Source organism: Seriola dumerili, unplaced genomic scaffold (genome assembly GCF_002260705.1).
Source record: "Seriola dumerili isolate Sdu_G_001 unplaced genomic scaffold, Sdu_1.0 BDQW01000044.1, whole genome shotgun sequence".
NCBI classification, from domain to species: Eukaryota; Metazoa; Chordata; class Actinopteri; order Carangiformes; family Carangidae; genus Seriola; species Seriola dumerili.
This window is the reverse complement of record NW_019174299.1, coordinates 7,398,194-7,422,364: the sequence shown is the minus strand read 5'-3', so window position 1 is coordinate 7,422,364 and position 24,171 is coordinate 7,398,194. Positions and strand designations below refer to the sequence as shown.

General features: G+C 40.6%; 1 protein-coding gene across 1 annotated transcript in view; it reads left to right on the top strand.

The window, feature by feature from the left end:
* The first annotated feature begins 1,799 nt into the window (after positions 1–1,799).
* The window catches only part of LOC111217748 (germ cell-specific gene 1-like protein), a 36,126-nt gene continuing 13,754 nt past the window's right edge, over positions 1,800–24,171 (top strand). The window contains exons 1-2 of the mRNA XM_022739731.1: positions 1,800–2,358; positions 15,094–15,141. Coding sequence (XP_022595452.1) covers positions 2,022–2,358; positions 15,094–15,141 — 385 coding nt within the window. The 5' untranslated portion in view covers positions 1,800–2,021. The remainder of the gene's footprint in view (positions 2,359–15,093; positions 15,142–24,171) is intronic.

Here is a 24,171-nt window from a genome sequence, read left to right as displayed (position 1 = left end):
TAAAGCATAAAGCTGCTGGTGTCCAATACAATCTGCAACCTATATTAAACCAAGAAAACAAAGCCGTGTGTGCAGGCTGTTTTCTTCAGGCATATATGTGTGTGCATATCGCCAAAATAAAAGATATTAAAAGATATGCAAAAACTCAATGTCAGCTGAAATATGATACCATAAACATTAACAGCTGACTGCTGAAGTGTTCATGTTGTTTTTACTTCCATCAAACTGGTTTTGTTTTTGATTTAATAATAACTATGAGTGGCAGCATTTTGTACTAGTTGAAGACGGTGGGTAGATGCCTGGCTGATACCCGAATAATGTGCATTACAATAATCAAGCTGAGCATAAATGAATGCATGTGCAACTTTTCATAGGTAAGCGATTGATAGAAATGATCTGATTTTAGAAATAATCCTGACCTGCTAGAAACAAGACTGAACCACATGTTTGACTTGATTATCAAAACTTAAGTCAGTGTCAAATATTATCCCCAGGGTGCTTAAATTTTTACTTCAGTTTTATTGTTACACTTTTAGGAATTTTGGGACATCCAGGATTTAATATCTTAGAGGCAAGAAGTAAGAATCACAAGGCTGCTAGGATGTGTGTGCTATAGAGGCACATATAATTGGGTATCATCAGCATAAAAATGAAATACACACCATGATTCTGAATAACCTGGCCAAGTGGCAGCATGTAAATTGAAAAGAGAAGGGGGCCCAGAAAAGAACCTTGAGAAACACCCCATCTCTCAGCTGTGCTTTGATACATTCACAGGATTAATATAGAACCTAAACCTGCTTTATAATCAAAAAAGACTTGGACATCTACCATTATACTACATGGGACCTTTAACTAGTGATGTTTGGTGATTTTGCCAGACGATATCGTGGGTATAAAAGCAGGATTTTAGCTGAAATAGCTTGGAAGTTAACATGTAGTCTTAATGGTCTTAATGTTTCAGTCACTGTTTAATACTTGTTCTGTTGTCTGACAACAGAAACAGAAAAACACGTAAATGAGAACAGCTCTATTGTGAATTCAGCTGTATTAAAATACTGTATATATAAAGAGCTGAAACCAGCTGCTACTGGGCTCATTGAAAATACAACGTGGTCCAGACATAGGTTTTGACCCAGTCTTGTTTAATTTGGTTGACACTTGGACAATGGGTAATGAAAGAATTCATTGGTTGAGAAATCAATCTCACCACAATCCCATTTAGTAGCTGCTCTGATTCTTTAGATGTTGAGAGTGTATCAGGTCCAAGATTCATTTTGCAGCTGGACAATGAGTCCAAACAAAGCCAGAGTCAAAAAGAATTATCTTCAGAGAGACCTGAGCATCATGGAGTCAGACTGCAATCACATGAAGAGACAGAGACACTAAGACAGAGGAACTGTGGTGGGTTCTCCAAGATGCTGGAACAACCTGGAGCTGAAGAACCTGAAGACCTGTGTAAGGAAAACTGGTGCTGGTTTAAAGGCAAAGGGGGTCACATCAAATCCTGATCTGATTTAGGTTTTTTTCTCTTCACTGCACTTTGTGTGAAGTTCAATGAATAAAACTATAACACGGCTCTGCTATGAAAATTACACAAGTAGTCCGGTCACGGCAATGACGCACGAGATAGAGAGAGAGAGAGAGACAGAGAGAGAGAGAGAGAGAGAGAGAGAGAGAGAGAGAGTTGGGGGGGGGGGGGGGGGAAGAAAGAAAGAGAGAAAGATGCTCCCCTCTCAGAGTCACGTTTCCTCAGTGAGCGTCCTGCTCTCTGACAGTTCACCGTCTCCTCTCGAAGAGGCTGGAAGGTTTCCGATGGAGGAGGATATTTATAACCCAGAGTTTCAGCCTCTCTTCCCTGGGAGAGTCCGGACCACCTGTCACTTCTCTCTGCTCTGAGGACGAACTGGCACAAAGAGGAGAAGAGAGGCAGAGAGACGCGCGTAATTCCTCTGCGCGCCTTTACTGCGCCTTGCCTCTCCTCCTCATCCTCCTCTGACCGCCTCCGTCTCTCTCCTTGGATGAACTTTCTCGCCGCCTGCGGGGACGCGGCCGCTCGCACCGAGATCATGAAGACAACGCGAAAATGTCGCGCGCTGCTGTCGGTGGGTCTGAACCTGGTGGCTCTGTTCTTCTCCACCACCGCCTTCATCACCACGTACTGGTGCGAGGGCACCCAGCGTGTTCCCAAGCCCAACTGCAGCAAGCAGCGGCGCCACAACTGCATCGACTACGGCGTGAACGAGACGGACCAGAACAAGGTGCACTACAGCTGGGAGACCGGGGACGACCGCTTCCTGTTCCGCCGCTTCCACACCGGCATCTGGTATTCCTGCGAGGAGAACATCCACGAGGCAGGTGGGCACATCCGTCGAGTCTGATCTTGCAGATGAAAACAGCAAAGATCACTAAGTTGTTCCAAAAAAGAAAAGTACAAACCAGAACTAATGATGGATATTATCTGAGCACATTTAGGATCAACACAGTGTCTGTCAGCTGTTGGTCTTCTCAGCTGAAGTTTAGCGTGCCTCTGTGGTTTTAGATCAGAGCTTCAGAGCCCCTGAATTGTCCCTGATGAATACATTTTTACGCACGAAAAAAAAAAATTCTGTTTGTTGTTCATTTTTGTTTAGTTGAGTCGTGTCAGGTACACATATCCAGCAGGTTTATACAGGTTGTCCTGGTGCGTTTAAGGTGCTGAACTGAACTGAGCCTGTGACTGAAAAGTCTCCTTCAGAGAGATAAATGACAGTCACACTCTCAGGGATGGAAACTGCTGCTTTCTCATTAAAGCTGAAAAGATTAATCGACTAGTTGATTGGCAGAAAATTAATTGGATGCTGTTTCAATAACTGTTTTATAGATTTTTTGGTTCCACCTGCTCCGATATGAGGATTTGCTGATCTTCAGTGATCCACATCATAATAAACTGAATATTGTCCTGGTTTTGAACTGTCAATTTGACAGAATCACCACTTTGAAAATGTTGCCTTCAACTTTGGGAAACAGTGATGGACCATTTTCACCATTTTCTGTTATTTCACAGACTAAACAATTAGTTGATTAATCAAGAAAATAATGATCAGATTAGTTCATAATGTAAATATTTGTTAGTTGCCCTACTCCTCACTTTGCCTTAAGTGTTGTTAATGTTCAATCTTCAGTATTAAGAACAAAACCCTAAACACAGATTCAGTCATTTAAAACATAAGACAGCTGCTCCCTGTGTTTTTCATCGAACAAACAGGAGGAAATTTAGCATCTGTTAGGGACTATTTTCAGTGGTGGATTCATCCAAATTGGGTGCTCTACCTGAAAAGTGCAGAAACTGTCTGTGATGATGTTACACGGGTGCTGTAAGTGTCTGCTGCTGACGGCGTGTGTGTGTGTGTTTGGGCAGTGTGCAAGAGTAAATAAACAGCTTAGTGAGACAGACAGAGATGAAGAGTATGAGGAAATGTGTGTGTGTGTGTGTGTGTGTGTGTGTGTGTGTGTGTGTGTGTGTGTGTGTGTTGGGGGGGCTATCTTTGAGGTAATTGACTGCTGTAAAGTAGTGCTCACCATATCTATATTCCTGCCTCACAGAGAGTGAAGCAGCCCTGCAGGAACAGCTCAGGGCTGATGATGATGATAATGATGATAAGGATGATGATGATGATGACGATGATGATGATGATGATGATGATGATGATGATGATGATGATGATGATGAGGATGGTGTTGATGGTGATGTAGTGGTGTGTTGGTGTAGTGGTCACAATAAAAACTGCAAGACCACGTCACACGCACTGGCCCAAAAATACTTTTTCCAACTATAAATCAGTGAGCACAGTTTCCCAGCATCATGAACAAACACTCTGAATTTGATCCATTAGGTCAAATGAAAAAAGGGGCAGTAGCAGGATCTGAGACTTTCAGTCTTGTCAGTGAGTTTGTGACAGTAGTGAAATGTGACAAACATTCAGTGCAAAGAGACCAGTGAAGAGTCTTTGGTATCCAAACATGTCATTGTACTGCAGAGTTCTACTGCAGATCAATGGTTTCTGTTAAGACCCTGTACACCAGACCTCTTCAGTGCAGACTGGGCCTGATTGACTCTTCAGTCTTGCCTGTTATGGTTGAATATTTTACACCAGTTGTCTTCACTATTTTTCCATGGGAGCCCCACAGTCAACAGGACAATAACTCCTCCAACCTGAACAACCATCAACCCTCTGATAGGAGTGTCTCCTGAAATAGCACGGCAGGCGTACTGTACCTTGGATGTCATGGTTACAATAATAAACATGCGGACTGTAACGAGAGCAGCGTACCTAACTTCGTTGTGATGGTTACTATAATAACGGTCATGGCTTGGTTGGGTTTAGGAAAACATGGTGATTTGGGTTAAAATAAGTACTTCCTCAACATTAGACGATCTTTGTTGTCATGGTTACAACAATAACAACGTGGTTAACTTTGTTGAACGTTCGTGGATAATAGCAACAATATAAACTGCTTCTTTCACATGGGAATCGAACACCGTGCTCCTGTGTTGTATTCATCCATCCACCACAACCTCCTCCTGACGTGGACTTTGTTTCTCTTTGTACTACGTCAACAACACTTTTCCCTTTGCTCTTGTCATTATTACTACGACCACTAGATGTCGCCTAGCAACAAAACAGAACTATGGCTCATAATAACCTTCTGCACAGACGACCTGTGGGCTTGTTTTTTACAGGACAGACTCCATCAGGAGAGCCACATTTACCATGAAACACAGGAAACCTCAAACTTTTTGGTGCATGATTTGGAGCTAATGGTCCAAGTTACTTTGCTTAAACCTGGAGTGGGTCTGGTTTGACACCAGTATCTCAATTACCTGACAGATCAGCCTGTCCCTCTGAACGTGATTGGCTGCAGCCTTCAAGCTATACAAACAGTACAGCATTCTTCAGTGTGTATTTATTACTGTTTGGTGTGTCTGGCTCTGCAGGATAAAGAGAAGTTTGACGTCACATACATCACCGAGCAGAGAGTTATGTTAATTAACGTTTTACAGTGTGAGTCCTTCTCTCTCTCTGTCATACGTTCATTCATTCCTCTTCTGCTCCGGCTTCACTCTCCTGCTCTCACTGTCATTGTTTGTCTGTACAGAACAAATATCCCTTTGTGAACCACCTCTCATGTTCCCTGAAAGGATGAGAGTAGAAGAGGAGATGACACAATGAGACACAAGCCATTAGTTAACATTCATTAAAGTTCCCATATGGTATAAAGGTAGATGTCCATGTGTTGTTTGATTATAGATCAGGTCTAGGTTCTATATTAATACTGTGAAAGTATCAAAGTGCTCAGTCCACAGAGAAATGCACACAGCCTGTATTCAGAAACTGAGCCTTAAAATGAGTCGTTGGAACTTCTGTACTTTGTGATGTCACAACAAAGGACCTGGACCCACCATCCAACCTTTTTTTTCTTGTTTTAACTTTAATCACAACACAACACCAAGTAATCATTCCATCACTGAGCTTGCAGCTACAACCATAGAATATATATATATATATATAGTGTGGAGCTGCAGTGCATGCTGGCTTGTAACAAGGATAGGCTCACTCACCTTGTTACGCAAAGCAGCCACGCCCTCAATTATACAGAATTTTAAGTTTAATGTAAATGTAAACAGGTGAGTTATATAAACAGTTGTCATGAAGGAGGAATTTAGCTCTAGACACCAAAACAGTTTTTTGTACCAGACTGTAAACATGTTTATTTCTGTTGTAAATTTGGACAATTTATCATGGGTGTCTATGGGGATTGACTAACTGTTGGAGTCAGACTCTAGTGGTCATTAGAGGAACTGCAGTTGTCAGCTCTTCAAGGTTGGCTTCATTTTTCAGCCCCAAAGTTTGCCGCTCGGCTACACGACATAAAAATGTCAAGGAAACGCTGCCACAATCGTCAGCTGTCAGGAACCCAATACATCACTGCACAACCTTCCCAAGGAGAGTAACATTAGAGACCAGTGGTTAAAGTTTATTTTTTTGAAATGCCGCAGCATTTTAGTCTGAATTTAATATTGTGTTCAGCACAATACGCCCTGTTCTTTACCTATGTGGCCTGGCCGTGCATCAGAGACTGGCAGAAAACACCCTGTTCTTGCTGGAGCTGCAGAGACAGGAGATGTAAAACTACACTGAGATGGTTTTTGTTCGTTAAAACCACAAATATATCTTCTTATGGATATCACAACTTCACCACTAAAACGAAAAGTCTAAAATATGGGACCTTTAATTTCTAAAGTTGCTGTCTGCCGAGAACAGTTGTGAATTTCAATAAGCTCTCAGGTTCACTGATCCATAAACATCATAATGCAGAATATGAAATAACATCAGTATTTATCTTTATTTATTTCATTTTAAAAATACACCATCCCACCTGTGGAATGCTTTGGCCTCGGTAGATCTACTCAAAGTGTGTATTGGTCCGTACCAGACTCAATCTTAACACAACCTCGACAAATTATACATCATTTGATAGCTCTAAGTCTCCTGATTCCTGAGCATTTTAGGATCCACATCACTTTAACAGCTGCTGACACAGAACTGGTTCCCACAGGCCTTGTATTCTTACACCAAAAAGTATCAGTATCTTTTCAACTCATTCTGACTTTGTGCTGTAAAATATAAAGAGTAACCTTTCCAAGGAGACCATTGTTAGGACTGTGATCAGGCTGGTCACAGGTTAACTCTTATGTAGGACAGTGCTTCCCAGACTTTGGGGTCAGGACACAAAAGTCAATTTACTTTTATGTATTGTGAATGATCGGATCCAAAAATGCAAAAATGATTCAAATCAACCAGAAAAAAAAAAAAAAAATTATTATAACATGGTAAAAAACCAAAAAGGTTAGAAACCACTGGTCGAGTTATATGAGAAGTAATAAATACAGACACAAAAATTAAAACATTTATTGAAGAGAAAATTTGCTGTAAGGTTGAATTGAGCTTCGTTTCACAGTTCAACAGTTACTCACTAAATTAAAATCTCAGATCTGGGAACACGGTGACATTGTCAAAAAAAAGTCAGGCAGCTGATGAGACACACACAGTGAGATGTTCAGACAGGTTGTAAACAAAGGTCAAACTGAAAGTGAGTGCACCTGAAATGTTGGTAATTATCCCTCACTGAACAGGAAAACTGTGAGAACGCAACTTCAGCAGGCCAAAGGTGAAGCAGGTTGTTTACTACAGCAGTTTGGGACATGATTTTACCCTTCACTATAATAACATGATTATATAACAGGATATTATTTGTTCTTATTCCAAAGGTAGTTATGATTGGTTGGTTTTGTGGGCAAAAAACTAGTGGATTCACCTGCTGCCTCATGCTGTAACAAGTGTTTAATTGAGTTCAGATACAACAGATTTTCTTGGATAAGACACTTTTTTATAGTTTTTGTGATCATGTTGACACAAAAAACACTAGTTTAAAGATCAGAAAGAGACTTCAGCATCACCAAGCTTTTACCAGCTGCTTTTGAACAAAATGTTGCCAGTAAACACATGAACACATGAGGGCAAAAACGTGAGGGCAAATTAGATGCACATGAACATAAGTGTAATGTAATTTTTGTCAGTTGAATTACACCTGTACCAAAATTAATTTGTAAATTTTCAAAGCTGATGATGTCAATGAAAACTGATATAAGACAGGAAGACATCTAATGTCATGCAATCTAGTCATGCAAAGATCACCATTCTTTACAAAATCTTATCATATCATATCAACTTGTGACTTATGACACAATGAGCTCTATTTTAACAATCCAAACTGGTCTGAAGTGCGTCTTACTACCGGGTAGTAAGAAAAAAAGTTTTTCTGCAGAGCCTCATGCAACGGACATCTTAAGCAATATCACACTCGAGGTCATGATGCTGTACTGAATATCAGCATGGCTTTGATTCGGTCATAGGTACGAGGCCGCAGGCCTTCCCCTGGCTGTAACAACCTAGCTTGCTACTTTGTCTACACGTTACCTCGGGTGTGTGCTGTATCCAGGCTTCTTACCTTCATCCTCTTCTGACGACCATACATCATTTTCCTATTTTCATCTTTGCAAAGTTTGTCACAATCCCAGATAGATAACGACTGTAAACGTAACGCTAATTAACGGTTTATAGAACACCTGTAAAGCGGAGCGATACACGTAGTTAAAAGTCCCGGTGCTGTTGTGCTCCATATCAGCACTTACACTCCAATTAGATTACTAGGTCGGAACTAACTGTTGTATAAATGACGTTATACAACACAACATGTCAGAAAGAGGCTCTGACCTTCTGAGGCTGTATTGTAATGTTCCACTTGACTGATCCCACCATCTAAGAGTGTTTTCATCTCACTCTGCTTCTGTCTAACAGACAGTGTATGTGCTCTGTGCGCCCGTGTGTGTTGGCACATATTACTCTCTTGACAATGCGTCCATAAGATAACAGTGAAATACTGAGCCACAGACTTCAGAACAGGTTTTCGTTGGTCAATCACTTTCCTCTCCTTCAAGATAGCAGTGCACCAACGATGCGCCTGACCTCGCCTCATGTTAAGACCAACATGCCCATAGGCGCAAGTGTATTTGCTAAACAACATGGACGTTGGATGGGAAAATAATAATAGTCTGAAAATAACAAAGACTCTCGCATTGCACTTTGTGCCGGGTGTAAGATAGGGCCTGTTGTCTTTAGATGTGAGAGGGTGTCAGACTTAAGTCTTTTTAAGGTCTAAGTCTAAGTCTAAAAGGTTTTGGGTTTGATCCGTAGTGTAGTTTTCAGAGCTCAAACCCAGAGTTGAGACTCAGAAGCGGTGCAGTGGCAGCCTTTGTTTGCAGCCTGTAAGTCGCCAGTGATGGTTGTTGTGTCTGGCTCAGTTCTGGTGTATTGCCAGAACCTGGAGCAAAAAAAAAAAAACCCTTCTTCAGCTACGACTCCCCCCCACAGAGACGGAGCCGCGGTGCGATGTGACAGAAAACAACAGATGGCTGACATTTTTCTCAACACTGAGGATGAAACAAAGGTTGGATGTCGCTGTTACCTGTTGAACAAAATCATCCACATATCAGATCAGTGGCTTTGGTGCTTCACATGTTCCTGCAGTTAAATATTAAAAACACTGGTTAATTATTCCTGATGATGCCAGATAAGAGGAAGTGTTTCTGTCTGTCTGGAAAATGTGCAACATTAGGAAGAAATTATTTATAAGGCTGCTTTGCTTTCTTAGCAAGGTCAGGTTTTTTTTGTTGTTTTATGTCATACAGCAGCCCCCTCCTCTTTGCTTTGGTTTAAACACTTCCTCAGTTTCCTGTCTGCCACGAGAAAGTTGTGAGGAAAGAGATTAAAAATTGAAGATAATTACAGAAATTATAGAAATTAAAGATAACCCGTTACTAATCCTCTCCTAACTCTGTTTAGTACGGAAGCTGAGAAAGGCCAGACTTGCAAATTTTTTTTTTGTCACATTATCTTAATTCAACAAAGCCCGTTATAATGAGATAACGAGATATTATCAGGAGGAAAGGATTTTGACTGAAAGTAATACACCAAGTCGCAGTAACAACCATCCTTAGCAACAATCCTTAGTAACTCATTAGCTGATGAGGACTGATCTGAAAATGATTCATGTCCTGTCCTGAAACCTAGGTTGTTTTCTGTTTTAACTGAATAACTACCTCGTTATCTTGGGATAACAAGCTATTCCAGTCAGTGTGTCCTCTCTCAGTGCAGACTGCAGTGTCCCAGTGTTACTGAAGCCTGGACAACTTTACTGCTTCTCTTCATCGGTCTCACTGTGCTGCACCTCAGTCTCCCTGTCTATGAAGCTAGGACAAATCAAGCGCTCCTTACTCCCTTCCCCTCAAACCCCCGAGTGCCCCCCCCCACACACACACACACACACCAAAACGCTGACAGAAAGTTGAAACTGAAAACCACTGAAACTAAAAATAGTGACAGTGTAAAAAATAACTGTTACTGAAGAAAAAATCTGAAGATTGACATTGAAAAACATAATACAAAAAAAATATCAAAACTGAATAAGATTAGATTGTAAGATTGATTTTATTTTTATTGCTGGTGTATTTTTCAGTGGAACCTTTTTCAGTGCCAATACAGCCTTTTCCAATACAACGTTTTTTAATGCCATTGTTTCCTTCTTCAGTTCAGGTTTTGTTTTCAATGCCAAATTTTATTTTCAATGTCAAAATGTTGCCGTCACTGTTCTAGCCCTGGTCCTGTCCTCCTGCTCCATAAGCAGCATGTTGTGAAAATGCTTTTAAATTATATGATGAAACATCTGGAGTCAGAGCAGCTGTGATTCTCTGTCCAGGTCCTGACTCTGAACTTTTGTGGATTTATTTTATATATGCAGACATTTTCTTTTTCTTTTTTTTTTTGTCATCATTTATCCAGCTGCCGTCACATCTGCATCAAGAAAGAGACACAAAACGTTACAAAAGGCAATTAAAGGTTAAGATCGAGACACAGTCTTGCTGTGATGATCACTTCAGTTCGGCTTACTCGCTTCGTTACATCACTGCAATCTGGCACGCCTGGCGCTGAGACTCGTAAGCAGCTCAGCTCCATACCGTTTTAACAGCAGTAATGAGGAGTTGCTCCAGCAAGAGGCTTTAGTTTGCACAAAGTTTTACATCAAACTAAGCTTTTTGGATAGGAACTATATGCACTATATGAGATACGTTTTTAATTGACTAGAGAGCGTCTGCTTTATTTGCTTTGCTTCATGAAGTTTGGCAAAGTTAATGCATTTAATTTAAATTAAATTAAAAGTATATTAACTGGATAATAAGAAGACTACTTCACATGTTGTAAAGTGAGTTGACACATTTCATTTGTCAGTCCATATTTTCCTCTTCTCCCGTGTTTTAAGTGTTGATCCATAAGAAGATATATTTGTGGTTTTAAGAACCAAAAACCATCTCAGTGTAGTTTTACATCTCCTCTCTCAGGCTTCTCTCTGGAGCTCTAGTAAAAAAAAGGTTGGTGAGCCAATCAGAAGAGAGGAGTCTCTGACCCTCTGTTCTGATTGATTTCTGAGTGATCCAATAAAAATATAGCAGATAGCAGGTGAGCACTCAGAGAAACCAAATCTTGCAAGGTTGGATGGTGGGTCCAGGTGGGCGGGGCTTGGGGCGTGTCTGATAGCAGTGACTGTTGTGTTGTGACATCACAAAGTTACAGAAGTCCTGATGGCTGGTTTTAAGGTTTTCTCTGTGGACTGAGCGCTTTGATACTTTCACAGTATTAATATAGAACCTAGATCTGCTTTATAATCAAAGAACACATGGACATCTGCCTTTAGACTATATGGACCTTTAAGTATATTTGTTTGTATGTGAATAAATCAAGTTAAAATAACTGCAGACTGAAACCTTTTCTTCTTATTGAAGCTAGTTCTCCGTTCCACGTATACCCGGCAGATACAGCTGAATAATGCAGACAGACACAACTGTAGAAGTAATGGCACATTAGCTGTTGTTTCGCAAAACCATTCATACTCATTACAGCTGCAATTAGCCCCAAATGACATGGGATCAGTGATTAAACAGACTGCAGAGCTGCTGGCTGCAGGGAAAGGGAATAATGAATGAGCAATGTGAAAGTGAGAGTTGGGCGAGTGAAGCTGAAACACAAGAGAAGACATTTCAAACCACCTGAAGCTTCTTCGAAATTAATCTATTCTGTTACAACCCGACAGACTGGGAGCTGTGATAACTGGAATTTTTTTGTTTTTTTGTTTTTTTTGTTTGATTGACGTTTTTTGAGGAGCGCTGTGTCCTGTGTGCAGTAAGGAAGGCGTAGGAATACTGATTGTGCTGTTAGTTAGTCCTGTCGTCAGGTCACAGACGAGCCCGCTCACTCTTTAATTACATTTTAGATTCATGTCCTAATCAGACGCTGTGCTGCTCACCTTTTAGCTTTGGCCCATTTTCACTGCAGCTCACCAAGTCACGAGCACATTCATCTGCTTTTCCCACTCGCGCTCCTGACTTCCCTTGAGCCTTAACCTTGGAAAAGATGAATTATAACCATCTCAGATGAGTTTCTCTGCAGTATTTGCAAAATAGCATGAAGCATTTATAACAGTGATGTCATAGACCAACTTTTATCTGCAGTTATTATCATTTTAGTTTAGCAAAGTTTTGGTAACCTGCAGACAGGAAGGAGGACTGAGATTGCTACGATTTGAAGTGTAGGATTTTAGTCAACACCTGGCGGACAGGTGGAGTCAGGGAAACAACCAGAGGAATCAGCAGACAGGACACAAACAACAGGTGGGCAACAGGTAACACACAGGCAGCAGAAGCTGGACCTTGCAGTTTACAGAGTTCACTTGAGTTGGTGTAACTTTATTTATGCTGTGTTCATGTTACAAAGGAGTTACCAGGAACCTCCCCCTTCTCTACCTTCCATGATATATAATATGAACATCACATTACTGATTTGGACTAAAAGAAATTCTATTAAAAGAAATTGTATGATACGACAGATCTCAGGTAAACTTAAAGGTCCCATATAGTATAAAAGGTAGATGTCCATGTGTTGTTTGTTTATAAAGCAGGTCTAGGTTCTACTAGAACTCCAGGGAGAAGCATGATATCTAAAATTAGATAAATTTATATCCATTGAAAATTTTAAGGGCACAATAAAGAATGAGAATGAGACATGTAGTTGTTTTTCTTGAGGGGCCGTCATGTCGTTTGTGGTATTTCAGGTTTTATATGTGGTGAGTTTGTGTGGCTGCTGTCTTCGCTAGGTTTTTTTTTTTTTTTTTTTTTTTACCTCAATGGGACTTCCTGGTAAAACAGTCTGCACAGTTTTAGTTACAGTTTACTACTACTACTTGTATGAGTCCAATTATTTGCTAAAAAACAGAACACACACGAGGTTAAGGATGATTTTGACTGATAGCATTGGTTTTTTTAATTCAAACTTTCTGTAGATACTGTGATATCATGTAGTGAAAAACTGATATCGTGACAGCTCTACTCCAGAGGTCACCATCACATTTTCCATTGCATCTTGCACGCAATACCCCGAATATAGTATCAATTAAAAGGGCGTGTCCACGTCCGTCCTGGAGACTGATAAAAGGCTGAACTTTGAAATGCCAATGTGAATTAAACACAAAAATTTAGCAAAATGTTCTTCTAAATATTTGAAATGTATTTTTCATTTACTCTGATTGTCCTGGTCACCAGTATCATTTAATTTGTCAGTTTTCCAGAGTACAGTGGACTGTACTCTCAAAACCTCCTCCTGATGTGTGTGTAGTGTGGAACTTGGTCACAGAACAGGACGGGGAGAGTCTTTAAGAGTGTTTAAAGGCAAATAGCACACACGTGTTTTATTATATGTAAAATTGATTTATACACATGTGATCATATAGAGCAGATACAGTTGGATAAACAGTAGCCACAGTATCTGTTGTATTCCTCTGTAGTTTTCACCACAGACTCAGGCTTCACTTCAGGTCTATTTTAACCTCTGACACTTAGATTATCCTGTATCCAGGAAACAAACAGTGTACCTTCATCTGTTGCTTGGCGGAGGGTGGTGTGGTATGGGGGGGGTGGGGTTCAGGGTGTACGGTGGTGTGAGGGCGTCGGTGCTCAGGCTGGTTATGGATGGGCCTGGCTGCAGCCTGTGACACTGCAGAGGCTGAGTTATAGCTCGTATTGCGGCCGGTGATCTGTGACCTGCAGGGTCCCACCGAGCTCTGATCAACTCTCTGCAGCCAGAAATAACTGTGATGAAGCCAAGAGCACAGTTACTCCCTACATGAGCACGCACTGATACCACATGGGGTAAAATACCATGAACTCCCTACTAAGTACAACTGTCAAGTTTGTTATAGATGTATACATATATATATATATATATATATATATAAATACATTGCGCAACCCCACAGCCTAACTCTATCCAAAGATCAAAATTCAACCACCAACAAATCTAAAGCTCACTGTTGAACATGCTGTATCTTTTCTCTATACAAACAGAAACATAAAGGTGTTCATGATGAGTTACCTGCAGTTCATCCATCCAGCCAGTGCTTAGATTGGGCTGTCAGATATGGTGGATATGGGTGTTGTGGTCTCTGTGCAGATACAAAGGCACTAAACCTGATACTAAAATGATACAAAGTCTTGTTTTTAGTCAATAGAATAAATACCAAATAATCAATCATGTCAGATCACATCCTGAGCACATGCACGTTAGTGCTGCAGTATTTGCATCTCTGCCTCTGAAGCGATCAGCTCGTTAGTTGATGAACATTTGTCATTTATCATTAAAACTGTCAGTGTGTAAACGTCAAAAACAAAAAGAAATTCCTCCTGTTTGGCAAATTATTTGGTGATAATTACAATATAATAATAATGTGCTCATAAATAATGATGCATTTCTCTCCTTACATGATATCACATTAGCTGCTTTTATAAAAAAAAAGCTTTGATATCTGTATTGATGAGTGATCCTGATTTTGTGACATGGCCCCACCACTAAAACTTGGAAAAAAAAACAAAAATGTATTCATCATTGTTTATAATGCTAAACACGCTAACTAATATAAAAAAAAAATCCTGTAAACCTCTGGCATCGTGAGCGTCACATAAGGTGACAGTGAGAGACTACTTCCTGTCAGTGTCTGCTACAAAATAAAGTGCTGATAATGAAATAAAAGCCGTGACATTCTAGAGTCACTGTGTCTTTGTCAGTGCGACACGTTATTAGCTTTATTTTTTAAATCAGTTTGACACACTGACACTAACGCTCTGTTTATCCTTCTCCTTCCTCCCTCTGCATCAATTCTCATCCTTACATCTTTTTCTCCTTCTCACTAATCACCTCATCCTCTCCACCTTTTTCTAACCTTCCTTTCTCTTCCTCCCTCTTTTCTCATTCCCCCTCTCTGCTTCATTCCCAGCTCATTTCACCTTGAATTCTTCACCTCTCCCCACTTCTCTTCCTCTTTACATACCTCTCTCTCTTTCTCTACCCCTCCCCCCTTCATCTCCCTCCTCTCTCTTTCCTCTCGCAGGTGAGAAGTGTCGGAGCTTCATTGATCTGGCCCCGGCGTCGGAGAGAGGTGAGTAATGACGTTCATTAGATATCACTGCCACTCCCTGCCGCTCCACACCTGTTCATCAGTCCCAGTGAAACCAGTGAAAAAACAAAAAGAAGAGATGGAAACATCTCTTTTCTGGACTCGGGGTCTATTATGATTTTCAGAAACTGCAGAGATGAAAACATGGTTTCTAAGGTCACTGTGTGATTCTGGATTTACTTTTTCACCAGTGAGACATGTTTTTGAGATGTGTTGTACTGATGTTGTTGTTGTTGTTGTTGTTGTTGTTGTTGTTGTTGTTGTTGTTGTTGTTGTTGTGTGAAACAGATGCTGAAGCTCCACTTAGAAATAGTCTGTAGTTTGTTTGGTCAGACAGGAAAACATTTCCACATCTGGTTAGGATTTAATCGATGTTTGTACTGATATTGGTGTAAGGTTTTGAATGTCTTTCTCTGGGCCCACAAAGCAGAACAACAGCAGGTGGAGTGAAAAAAATGAGACTTGTTTGAGTTGAGTTATGGGGGCTCGGTTGAAGATGCTGGAGAGGGAAGAGCTGCAGGCAGATAAGGGTGGAGGCAGGACAAACAGACAGGAATCCACAGAGCAGGGCAGGCAAACAAAATCCTAACAGGTGAAACAACGAGACTGGGCGGAGGGTAGGGATGCAACGATTACAGATTCTAATGGTGCGATTAAAGTCTGAGGAATAATCACGGTTTCACGATTATTATGCATTAATTTATTTAACAACACTACTGATGTATTAAATCACATGAGCATTCTTTACAGATTTTAATGTGTTATTTATTGCTGTCATTTGAAACAGAAATAATACAGCAACCAAATAATACAGAGCAAAATAATAGTGATTTTAAATGATTGTTATAAAAATAAGACTAAGATTTACTTTATTGATCCCCTAGGGGAAATTATTACGAATGTGGGTTATAAACTGAAGTGTCATCAAGTTTCATCCATGCCCATCTTTTATTCATTTTTAACAAGTAATCTAATTTTACATGCGGCCTGTCTATAATTGTTTTTGTTTCTTTGTTTGCAGTTTTAGTAAAAACTAAAAGGAAAGGAAGGAAATTGAGAACATCTCTTATGTAGTGTTATTAACTGAAATGCAATATATTAAAAGCCATTGTATGTTGCTGGAAGGTCCTAATGTTAAGTTAATATTTACCTACCATACCTGACTGTTAATTCAACACAGACTGGAGGAGGAAACATAATGTAACGTTAAATGGTCAGAGTGACTGAAGCCGGTTTACTGCCTGTTTGTTTACGTTTCACTGAAAGCCCAACGCTCACCGCTACGCCATCGATTGTAAGTGACACGTTTATGTTCAATTTCTAACAACTCAATGTTTCATGAAGTAACTTGCCTATAACATAATTTAACTTGGTTGGTAGCATCACCTTTACTTTGGTGTGTAGAGCTGGGTGGTCATCCCGCAGATGCTGCATCACGTTTGGTGTGTCGGACCCTTTAGCTGCGACTTTATTTCCGGCAGGTTTTTGCAGACATTGGTCATTCTTGGTGTTAGCGTAGTTAGCGTAGCCTCCAAAGTACGGTAAATAGTGAAACCGGTTGATTGCTGCATTCCTAGCTGAGGGTGGCAGGGGTGCAGGGATCTGGACCTGAAGAACAGGAACTGAGAACTTAAGAGGTTACTGAGAAGTCCAAAAAATACACAGAGCAAAAAAAAAAAAAAGGTTGAAGAGCAGAGACCGTCTGGAGAGTTAGCACTACACAATGTGACTGAACTGTCTGGTGGAGACATGAAGCCATGAGGCGGGCTTACATGCTGCTGCAGGGTGGGGAGTTGATTGGCAGATGAAGAACAGGTGTGCTGGAACCAGGAGGCCACGCCCAGCTAGACGGACACAAAGAACAAACTGGGACAAACAAAACACGTGAGGGAGGGGGAAACAATAGGGGGAAAGGACGAGAGAGGACTAATCCTAACAATTGGTGCTTTTATCAACACCCTTAATTTCAGGTGGATTTGGTGATGTGACTTGAGGTTGACCCATTTTGGGTTTTGGAGCCACTGGCCAACAACAACTGTAAATATATGGTGTAGCTGGTGTGTTGACAGTGTCACTCTCATTACGAACACAGTGTTTTCTTTCACTTCAGCCAGCTCTCCAGAGGATTTCCCCCTGTTCATGATACTGTCCACAGCATGGAAACACAACATCATCCGTATATATGTGTAAAATGTTAATTTAACATTCAGCAATCTGAAAATGCAGAATGTTAAATGAATGTTGATGTTGTTCAAAGTGTTTAGTTCTGACCAGTCAGGAAACAGAACCGGCTAAAGACCTGTGCCTTGGTTATCCATCTCCATCCCTAGCTGTAGTTGATCTGATGGGTCGTACTCAGGGACCACCTCTCCATGAAATTATGTTTAAATGCAGAATTTATATTTGCGTCAGAAAATAAATTGTAACGTAATGCAGAAAGGATTTCTGGTAAGATAACATGGAAACTTTATATACAGTCTATCCTTGTTAATAACCTTGTTTGGCAAGTCACTGAAATGTTCCCACAGGTGTGTTAAACTGTTTTCTGGTTCACTTCAAACTCTCACAGCACCTGGTTCAGGTTAGTTCAAGATCCTGGTCTGGTTTAATACAAAAAAAGTTCACTGACATGACATGTTTATTTACATTTAACCTAAAACACCATCTTTGACTAACTTTAACCAAAGAGCTGTCGTTACCTAAACCACAGACAGATCCAGTGAATTAAAAAAATGCTGTGCTTCTTTTTTCTTTTCTTTTTTTTAATGACATTACTCCTGAACATTAATCCGGTTTGTTACCACGACATAAATAATTTAGTAATATACAAATGTAATTTCTAGGAGACACCTGTGAGGGAGAAGAAACCTGCCATCAGAGAGAGGGACGAGACTCAGACTTTCAGTCATATTCACATTCACAGTGCTGCACTCAACTGTTCAAACCAAAGGTGACAGAGGTGGTTGTATAAGGAATGAAAAAGAGCTTCAGTTCTACCTCCACACACCTGAACCATCACTGAGTGAAATCTCAGATTGTTTTTATAAATTTACAAAAATCTTTCAAACGCAGCTCCTGATGCAGTCATTGTTGACAGTAGACTGTAAATAAAGATGGGCGTAGCCTCCGTGACGTCACCCACAGGTTTCTGAAGAGCAGTTTTGAAACTCAGAGTGAGCTGCTCTACCGTCGTCATCGTGGCAGTGTCTGACTCCGCCCCTAACTCCCAGCTAATCCAAAAATGGACTTGTGTGCATGACAGTTTGTGGCAAGCATACGCTCACCAACCTGTCACTCAAAGAGGCCACGCCCTCAATTATGCAGAACTTTAACCTTTAAAGTTATAATCTGTAACTTTTCCACATTAAAATGTCATTAAAAGTTAGTTTTAAGCCACATACACTTCAACTATATATTTGAACCAGATGAAGGATTTTTGTCATCGGACGTCTGGATCTGAAGTTATCAGAGAAACAAGCTGAGGAAATGTTAGACAGCTCAGCTCCCAGCTGCTGGAGACGTCCTGTCCTGTGTCCACTGAAGAGCGTTGGTGAATCACTGATTTTTAAAGTGAAACTGCTTTATTCGTTTACTGGTTTTAATCCCCTGGTTTGTTTGTTATGAAGAGGAGGACACCTCTGTGGATAATTCAGCTGCTGATAAAAACCTACTGAACGTCTGGTTCATAAGTTATCAGAGAAACAATCAAAACAAAGGTTAGCATCAATCTCAGCTCCAACTCTTCCCTGACGTCTCTGCCCTCCATACTGATCACGCTATTCCTACGCTGTTTAATGACATCACCCAATCTCATCTTTTGTTATGGTTTTGATTGCGAGAGCCCTCAGGGTCAGTTACACAATGTGCGTTTCATAAAATGTAAACAGGTGAGTTATTATAAACAGTTGTCATGAAGGAGGAAATTAGCTCTAGAGACCAAAAGTGTTTTTGTACCAGGCTGTAAACATGTTTATTTCTGCTGTAAAGTTGGACATATTAACATGGGAGTCTATGGGGACTGACTCACTGTTGGAGCCGGACTCTAGTGGTCATTAGAGGAACTTGGTACTTGACGCTGTTGGCTTCATTTTCCAGTCTTAAAGGCTGGAGCTTGAAGCTTCCTGAGAACTTTATTGTGATGATATTGATGGAGGAGGAAGCAGAGGAAAAGTGACATGTGGTAATTGATATGAAATGAGCTCAGTCTTTTCCACTGTGTTGTCAGTTTTGATTTATGGATTATTATTGGAACCTGTACCCTAACAAAATGAGGATGATGCTTTATGTTCATCCAAATTTCAAGTAGATTTTAATCTAATTTCCCAAAAGAAAATGATTCTATGTTTCCATCAAAAACCTACTCATGTTATCAGAGGAACACAGATCTTCTTTACCTCAAATTATTTCATATATATTTCACATATTATTATATATTATGATTTCATTGCTGCTTTGAACTGTAATCAATAATTCTGTTTTCTCTTAATCTATACACCAAGATCAGAATCACACCTTCTTAGTACAATCCCACAAACAGAATATTCAGGACGCCTGATAATGAGGAAGGTCCCAGACCTCTCATCAAGCTGCCCCCTAACTGCCGATAAGAGCAGCACATGATGTTTGTATCCTGCGGCTCATAAAAGGAATATCTGAGCGTCCAGAAGAAAGGGAATATTTTGGTTATGTGTGGGCGTCGCCTCTAATTCTCTGTGTCAGAGCAGGTAGTTAATAATGAAAGTTCTATGATGGTTTCATCTGTTAATGCCATCTGGAAGAAGAGCAGGGGTGGATGACGGGATATATAGAGCGGGGCGACCTTGCTTTTCGCACAAGGATACAATATGTTAATCTGCCTTCCTTTGAGCCCGACGTGCTCACTGCTGTTTTATAACACACAGCTGCTCCTCGGTCAGATCCAAGTCCAACCTTAATGAAAACCGAAACAAAAAAAAAAAAAAAAACAACCTCTCATTTGTTTACATGAAAAAACTCAGAGAAGCAGGTTTAAAGTCTTATATGTCCATATTCTACTGAACTGTTTCCCCAGTTATGTTGTGTCACTATCTGTTCCTGTTTCCCTTGGCAGCCCCTTGGTCCCCGGTCCTGTGCTCTCCACCACACATCCTCAGACATTTCCTCCCCTGTTCTCATTCACCTGACTGCCCCGCCCACCCACACACCTGTTCCTACTTATCATCAGCCCTGCAGTCACCTGAACTCTCCCCATCTATCCGCCACTAATCAGTCCTGCTCTATACAGGCCCAATTCCACTCCGGTGCCTACACACTCAGAGACGGAGGGTAACTCCATGTGGAGTCACACTCGTGGCTGCGCAGGGTCTCTTCAGTAAGGGGGAGGGTATAAATACAACAGCAAGCTTTGGGACGACCTCACCTTTCTCTGATGGAAACAGGAAATTCTTTGTTACTCAAAATATTTCAGAAAGATATTGTGATTAAATCAATATTTATCTAAAAGATAATCTTATACACAGCATTGACAAAGATGAAGGTGTGTGGGCAGCGACACGGCCCTCATCACTTTCATGGCACAGTGAGCTTGTGAAAGGAAAATTATTAATTGAATAAATAAAAATTCACTCCCATGCTTCTTTGGCCGCATTTCGTTTTTGCTGAACATATTTTTGTTTGCCATCTTAATCTAATTATATCTTTGTTCTGTCAACAGTCTAATTTTCAAAAGTCAAATAAAAAAAAACACGTCCCGTTTTTTCAGGTACACATCGCCATCTTCATCTCAAAATACGATGTAAACTCAAATGTCTGTTTATGACCTGTCTCGGAAATAAACACACGGAACTCACATTAGTAGGTATATGGCATTTCATCCATCCCAGACTCAAAGCGATGCTGCAATCCTCTGGGAGTGTGGTTTGTAAGTCTGCATTGATGCAGTGTTGGAGGGCTTTATAACCCACTCCCACTTAAGGGTCATTAGTTTGAAACGACACTCAATGTGGCGGACCCTTCACACGAACGTGCAGACGGAGTGAGAGTGGGTAGGGGGAGTGTGTAGGGGCCGGATTGCAATTGTGCAACAGTATATTTATCGGGTCACTTCATCCGCTCCTCGTCGGGTCATTGGCTCCTGGTTTTGTATCTTAGAAGTTTTTCCTGTCTTCCTGCAACTAGAGTTTTGTTTCCTGTATCTGCTTGTCATCTCATCTGCTATTAAAAGTATCTTCACTAAATCTGCCTGCCTTGGAGTCTGGAGTCAGTCCAGCCTACCTGTGCTGTTCATCCAATCCTGACAGTGTTGTAGCTGCAACAAATGGTGGCTGGATAATGTCTTGGATTTAGGTTCTAACTTTTTATGCCACCCCAGTCATGGCCGGAGTCATTATGTTTTCGGGTTGTACGTCCGTAAGTCCCATTCTTGTGAACGCGATATTTCAGTTACACCTGAGGGAATTTCTTCAAATTTGGAAGAAACATTTGCTTAGACCAAAAGATGAAGTGATTAGATTTTGACGGTCAAAGGTCGAGGTCACTATGACCTCACAAAACCCGTTTTGAATTCATGCTCAAATTATGACACAATTTAACTCAAATGTCTATAAGGATAAAATAAAGTGACAAATTACATTTTATATGTCAAAGGTCAACTTCACTGTGACATCATCATGTTCTGCAAAAACACTTCTGACCATCATTCAACGCTGTAGATCAGGAATGAGAGATTGTGATCATGTTTCCTGTAACTTGACCGGTTGGCGGGGGAAACAACTGAGAAGCGATGATTCCAGTTCTGTATTAAACCAGGATCTTTCCCAAACCTGAACCAAGAACTGTGAGAGTCTGAACCACGAAACAGTTTAAAGATGCTGGAGTCATTACGAGTGGAGGTTGAGCTGCAAGATGAGAGATTCTGGTGGAAAACAAACACGTTGCCTGCGAACATTTTCCTGATGCGTTGAGTATCAATGTATTTGCAGTTTGCCGAATATTAACAACTTCAGTTCTATTTCTGACTCAACATATTTTCTGATGCAAATTAGCCATATATGAACATAATGTTTTGCAGACAGGGTTGACTTCTGTGAGATTGGCCCAACAGAGTGAATGAAAAAAGAATAGGACTCTGTACGCTGCACATACCACCCAGCATGCATTGCATGGTTTAACCAGTGTCAGTTGGTACGGTCCGTGTGCAGCAGTTTCAGGTTTCATCACTGAATGGTGTTTTTTGCAGATGAGGGGAGGTGAGCTCCATCCTAAATCTTCTTAAGTGAACGCATGTGTGGACATGTGTGGACACGAGCCCTCTGGTTTCCCTCAGTGAGTTTCCATCCTCTGGAGATCACCTGACACAGAACAGAAATTTCCCAGCATTCGATTTGACCATTCGATTATATTTCCTCTAAATCTTGTCTCCTTACGTTTTGGAAATATTTCCCCACTCTGCCCGCTATGAACTCTTTGTCTAACATTTTTATAGTAATTTATTTAATTGATCAATCTCAAAATTAATTTATACAATAATATGACATATTGACATACATCCTAATAATTCACTAGAAACTTCTGATTCAAATTATTGATACTAAATATTGATCCATTAATCAATAATCTTGTTAATGAGGTTCCCTCTCTGGGTCTAAGTCTAACAAATCTGGGTTGTTGTCAACGAGATGTTTTGAGAAACCTGGAAAGCCGATGTCAGAAATGTATCAGAAACAGAAACTGTCTCCATAACACACCAGTGACACACCTATGAAACCCCACACACACACACACATACACACACACACACACAAACACACAGTAATTAAAGATGTAATTAAATCCATCTGAGATGAGACTCGGTCTGATGAGCTGCTTCCTTCCTGTTATCAGTCCTGCCGGCTGAGTCCCTCCAAAACAGGTTTTATTTGCTGTCTTTAGTTTAATGAAGTCTCAGTCTGCTGATACATATTCAATAAAACAGAAACGGGGGAGAAAATTATTTTTGGTCAATATTGTTGCATTGTGAGTTGCCCTTACAGGCATTTTATACCCCTGGAGTTTGTTTCCATCGACTGGCTAGAAATGAAAGCTGCAGCTAACAAGGAACCAGAGTGTAACATCAGACGGGGCGTTGCACCGCGATGCCGCTCCTTCATTAAAAATCACATCTGACAGTCAGTGGAGTGAAAGATTCACTTCATGTAACTTCCACGGTCCTTTCCCAAATTTAAATTAGCTTTATTGGCATGTCCATCATCAAGGGAATTGTTGCATGAGTTCATTTAATGTACGCTCCATGACGTGATCACTCAGACAATGCGAACTTTAGAGCATAGTGCGTTCGGCGTGTTCATAAACTGTGCTCAGCTTCTCAGAAACAGAACTACAAACATGGCTCCACTGTTCTGTTCGTCGCTGTACGAGCTACATCGAAGATACTCTATAACAAAAGATGGCGCATTACAAGCAGCGTATAGTTAGAAATGGTGTACACTTCCTGTGGCCGTGGTCATGATTGCTTGTTTCAATCCAACAACGCTAGATATAAATTTACATTTTCCCTCCAAAAACAGTTAAATAACAATAACAATAATAGTATTATCACGTAAAGAAACACTAGTTTTATTTCAGTTTTAACTTTTAATTGCACGTGTATGTCCCTCTAAACTTCTGTGGTTGGAAATCAACGGCAGCACGACTGAAGCGGTGAAACCAGAACCAACAGAGGGCCACGTGACAGTAAAAGGAAATGATTGTAAGTCTCCTTTTCTCAACCGTCTCTGGCTACGTCACCTGTCCAAATCCAATGGAAGTGTCAACATAACTGGTCAGCGGATGCACTGATAAATGCTGTGTTTGAGCCTTTAATAGCAAAAAAAAAAAAAAAAACAGTTTTCCTCAGTGTGCTTGTTGTGAAGGTTTCGGCTGCTCGGACTCTGCAGGTTTGCAGTTTTCTCCTTCAGGTGGCCTGAGCTGAGAAACCGTCACATTAATTTTACACCTTGACATCGTAAAGTGGTTTATGCTGCTTTTATCACCGAA